Below are 4908 nucleotides of genomic sequence, written 5' to 3'. Positions count from 1 at the left end.
GCCGGCTGGTAACCGGTAACCGGCCGCTCGCGGGAACGCGTCTGCGAGCCGGCCTCAGCCCGCGCCGTTTTCGAGTCTTTGCGGCCTTCCGCCCGCAGGAGGGGGTCCGTGCCCTGCCGGCGGCATCTCGTCAAGGCGTCCGCAGATGAATCCCAGCGGGCTGCGAGCACAGCCCTTGCGAGCTGGGAAACCGGGCTGGGGAGGTGCAGGTGCACCTCCGTGAGGCACGGAGAGCCTGAAACCTCAGCGCTGCGCTCCAGCCTTAACGGACACCGCTTGCTTTAGGGCCATCCCAGGCTCTGTTTAAGAAAGTGACATCAGCAGAACTCCCTTGCTGGACCAAACTCACGAATAAACGTTTGTCATGCCGTGTGCCTAGGCATAATCCCTGCAGAGCTATGCCACCCTGACAGCAGCTGTTCTAGCTGAGGTCCGACAGCCCAGAAGAGCGACCACAAGAAACTCTTCTGCCAGTGCCGCACCAGAATGCATTTGCTCCTCTCCTCAGAATGAGCTTAGGACAGGGAAAACCTTCCTCGTGTTCCTTCCTGCCAGGAACCATTGCGTCCAGTCGAGAGCCAAAGCAAGTGAGCCTCCCAGAGCCTGCAAGCAGCGCAGCCTCCTGCGTCGTCACAGGGACCGCACAAGGATGCGGCCTGCTTATGGAACTGCACGCTGACAGCCGCAGCTCCCACGGCCCAGCTCAGCTCTTTTTCTCTGTGTTGCAGCCCTGTGGCAGCACAGCCTCCCAGCAGTCGTCGTTCAGTCACCGGCCCTGCAAGAAACCAAGAGCACAGAGCAAGCATGCTCAGGCCTGAACAGACAGCACAGCTTATACAGGGACAATGCTTGGTTTATCCTGCTTCTTAAAGCGTGGATGTGCGCATTGGCTACCGCTTCCACTACAAACGCTTCTGTCTTCTGAAAGCACAGCAGTTGAGCCTGCAGTACAAGAGGCTTAAGAAACCCAAAGAGCTGCTGGCTAAGATATTTACTAAAATTCAGACCCTTAAAGGAATCTCAGCTTCCCAATATTCTGCAAAACTTCAAAGACCAGAGGATACAGAAGCTGCACAGCGGGTTATCCAGGTGATATTTATTAGAGCATTTCAAGTATACAGTGATTCTTCCAATGGCTGCAAACAGATGGCAGTAGCAAAGAGTGACTAAGAAGTAGCAGGCTATGTAATCATCATGGGAAATTAATGCTTTCAGCTGAAATAAGAGGAAAAAAAAAAGCATCAGACCAAAAGGTTGAGCAAGTTTGGGGACAGAGAGGAGCACATGTAGCTCTTGTTTGAGATCACTTACTTAATTTGGCAACTCACATGTAGCAGAAGCTGCCTGCTATTGCACTGTTCCCTCAGCATCCCAAGGACCTAAGTTACCCCGGGGTGTTTTTCTCCACCGAGAGCAGCCAGCATTCTCCCTGGTAAAGGAAAGCCACCTGCACAGGTGGTTAGTTCTGGAGCCCCAGCTCAGCAGCTGGAGAATCAAATTCCCAGCTTTGCATACTCATATGCAAGAACTGAGCTGCTGCACTTCCACCAAGGGCATGCCAAAACCATCAGCTCCTCACTACAAGGCAGCTTTAGGTCAGGATTCCTTTTGGATAAACGGGCTGTGGTTTATAAAAGCAAGAACCACATGGCAGCTAGGCTGCAAAGTCCTCAGGCAAAAACAAGGACTGTGCATTTCTCAGTCACTACTTGTGAAATACAAGTCCTTAGAAATACTTTTAAAGCAGAGACTCCCCACCAAAGCACAATAAGGGCATGAATAGGAAGGAACTGAGCTGTGGTGTGACCAACTCAGAGAGCACCTTGCAAACCAGAGGCTATGTGCTTCACTGAATCTGCCTGATTCACAAATTAGTAGTTATACATTAAGATGTTAGCTGCCTCAGTTGTGTTAGTCTCCTGCATTTATTAACAAAGAACATCTGAAGTCAGTTGAAATAAAAAAAAAAATTTAAAAACTAATGAAAAAGTAGAATTCAAATGCATACCATTCCAAGTGCACCTGCTTAATGACGATTCCTCAAGACCACTGAGCTCTGAGGTAAGTGTTGGCAATTTCATAATCAGGCCAGCAAAATGCAGTGGTGTTTCCAGCCTCCGGAACATGTTTTAAGTTAAACATTCATTAACAAAATTAATCACAGCTCTTTCTAGCAAAGTTGCTTAAAAATTTGTCTTCGGCAAGGACTATTTGAAAATTCTGGTGATGATTAGCAAGTAAAACAAGCTATGAGAAATTGTACCAACACAGTCTGTTTAATCAAATCAGATCTGATTACTACAAAAAATGCTGAGGGCAGCCACTGAACTCATATTCTGATGCTGCAGGGCCTTCCTCCCACCAACCTTGCAATCTCTTTTAAAAAACCTGTCTGCATAAAGGACAACAATGGAAGACACGTCAGAACATAATGACAGATTCCAGATACAGGGCATACATACATTAAATTAACGGATTTGATCTTCAGCATTCAGGAGTTTGATACAGTTACTGGCTAGAGTCGCAGAAAGTTGAAAATCTGAACAGTCTTGAATCACTTCCAAGAATTCCAATGGCTTTTTAATAGTTCCAATAATTAATGGGTATTTAAAACGGAGTCAGACTGGCTTTTCCAGCAGAAGGGATGGGGCTCTTCTATGCTAATCAGAAGGAACTTGATTGGACTTCCCCAGACTTCCCACCAGTCTGCTAAATGTGATGATTTATTAAAACCTTCTTGATTTACTGACAACTGATTTAACAGGCAAAAGCTGCAGACTATGTCAATCATAGTGGATGGCAGTATAGAAGATTATCCAAACAACCTGTGGAGAAGAAAGGAAGAGAAGGTTGTTTTCGTGCCTCTGGAGAGGGTTTGAACACTGACAACAAGTTCATGCCTCACTGATGGGGGTCTGAATTCCAGTATTGAGAGTGCATCAGAGAGGCACTGGGATCTCCACGCACCACAAATGGTGCCATTCATCTCGCTTGGCTTCCAGAGTGATTAATATAGCTACAATAAATCCCACCAGTCCCTCCAGCGATTTAGAAACACCACCACATCGAGTCATGAGTGCATTCAAGCACCTGGGGAAGGGCAGTGATGGCAATTCTCCTTCCCATCAATCCTACTTATCAGCGGATGTTAACACATCTCTCTTCTATCAGTGCCCCGGCTTGCCTGCTTTTCTTCCAGACCATCAGAAAGTTCACCAACACGATTCACAAACCAACTTAAAGAAAGCAAGAGATGTTACCAGAAACAGTGCAAAAGATGTCATGAATCCTTCCTTTGTTAGCTCCCATGTTCCCCCGTATTCCTCCTCATCTATCTGTTGGAAGCTACTGAAGTAGAGGTACAGAACACCAGCATTGATCAGGCAGAATCTGGAAGAAAGATTAGGAACCGTCATTTTCCATAGCACATCCAATATGCCACAAAGCAACATATGAAATGTCAGCAGAGAAGAGGTAGAAGGGAGCACTATCCCTATCCCTTTACACGGGCAGCTCAGTGTCTTCCTTACAAGAGCCCCTCGAGGTCAGCAGCTGGGTTTGGATGAGGTTCACCTCACGAGGCACAACCTACAGCAACTAAGGCTCAACAGACAGATCTGTCTGTTGAGAAGCCGGAATTATCAGCAGATCTGCAAATCCTGCACGCTGTCTTCTATTGCATATCAGCAATACTCCTGCTCCCAACACAGAATCCCATTTCCTTGCACACACTGATTTTGAGGCTGCCAAAAAGGAGGAGGATTAGAAGACAACGGAGACAAAAAAAATGAGACCTCCCATTTGTTCTTAGACCAGTTTGGCCTTATATTACTCTAACTTCAGGCTGAGACAACCTCGCAAGTGACAAGTACGTGTCCTGGAAAGAAAGCTTTAGGAACGGACCTACTTGAAGACACCGGTTCAAAGACCAGCAGCAAGCTGCAAGCAGCTGCTCAACCACATATCACAGAGCAACTGCATGCACGATTCTAGAAGCTTTTAGTTTCCCAAATTATACCACATTTTTATTTCTAACACGTAGCACAGAAACGGGCACATGCACCTGAAGACACCTTGGGAACAAATGGTTGACTGAGTACAAGTAATGCTTCCCAACTCCTCATCTATTAGCAGGAGCACTTCAGATGTAACTGTCTACATGTTGCTACTGAGCTTCTGTTAAAGCACTGTTGTCCTGCAGCACATTTCCGTAAGTTCCAAACTTCAGGATTTTTTTAGAGGCACACAGCAACACTCCCTCCATCCCCTTAACACAGCTAGGACAGGTAATTTCATTTGCCTCAAGAAAAGCTCAGAGTTGAGAGCTGTTTGTGGAGGCCTTAATTAAGCAAAGACATTTGCAAAGAGACTCCCCAGCTTTTCCTGTTACTTCTTTGAAGCCCCCATTTACACACACAGAAATAGGACACTTCACAAGTCAGCTGAGCTCCTTCCACCCCGCCTTCTTTAATAATGCTAAAAGAAATGAAAAACGAAGTAAAAAAAAAGAGGAGAAAGAAAGGAGCTGATGAAGGTGTTACAGTTTGAATTTCCTGACAAATAGCAGCCTGGAATGCAATGCTGGGTTGAAGACACAGGGCAGATGCAGGGGCTGCACCCGGCTGTATTTACAGCACAGGCTGCAAACAGACAAGAAGCCGGACCAAACGTGGGAAAGCGCACGGGGCAGAAAAGGGAAGGAGCCTTACATTGCGATCCCCACGAATCCCTTCAGAGGAACCACCCCCCAGATGACTCCCAGAATAACCGCGATGATCTGTCGGAACCAGTAGATGACATCTAAGAACTCGTCCTGAGGAGAGAAAGCGAAACAAGGCTTCTGTTTTCTTCGTTAATCATCGGACAGCGGCTTAAGCCACGGCCCGGCCCCGAGCCCCCGCCTCCAGC

The 4908-nt window shown here is 47.0% G+C and overlaps 2 protein-coding genes across 2 annotated transcripts in view; both read right to left on the bottom strand.

The window, feature by feature from the left end:
• The window catches only part of GGT7 (gamma-glutamyltransferase 7), a 19575-nt gene extending 19209 nt beyond the window's left edge, over positions 1-366 (bottom strand). Inside the window, exons 1-2 of the mRNA XM_019622072.1 lie at positions 350-366; positions 3-195 (exon numbers count right to left, since the gene is read on the bottom strand). Of these exons, the coding sequence (XP_019477617.1) occupies positions 3-195; positions 350-366 (210 nt within the window). The remainder of the gene's footprint in view (positions 1-2; positions 196-349) is intronic.
• A 710-nt stretch (positions 367-1076) lies between these two features.
• Positions 1077-4852, bottom strand: RAB5IF (RAB5 interacting factor; the record flags this gene model as incomplete). Its single annotated transcript, XM_019622121.1, has 3 exons — positions 1077-2825; positions 3261-3390; positions 4710-4852. Coding segments are annotated over 3 exons (315 nt in total), but the record flags the coding sequence as incomplete, so codon positions are not given.
• Between the last annotated feature and the right edge of the window lie 56 nt (positions 4853-4908).

The sequence above is a fragment of the Meleagris gallopavo genome, chromosome 22 (assembly GCF_000146605.3).
Source record: "Meleagris gallopavo isolate NT-WF06-2002-E0010 breed Aviagen turkey brand Nicholas breeding stock chromosome 22, Turkey_5.1, whole genome shotgun sequence".
NCBI lineage: Eukaryota > Metazoa > Chordata > Aves > Galliformes > Phasianidae > Meleagris > Meleagris gallopavo.
The sequence above is the reverse complement of the archived record's forward strand: the minus strand, read 5'-3'. Positions and strand labels throughout refer to the sequence as shown.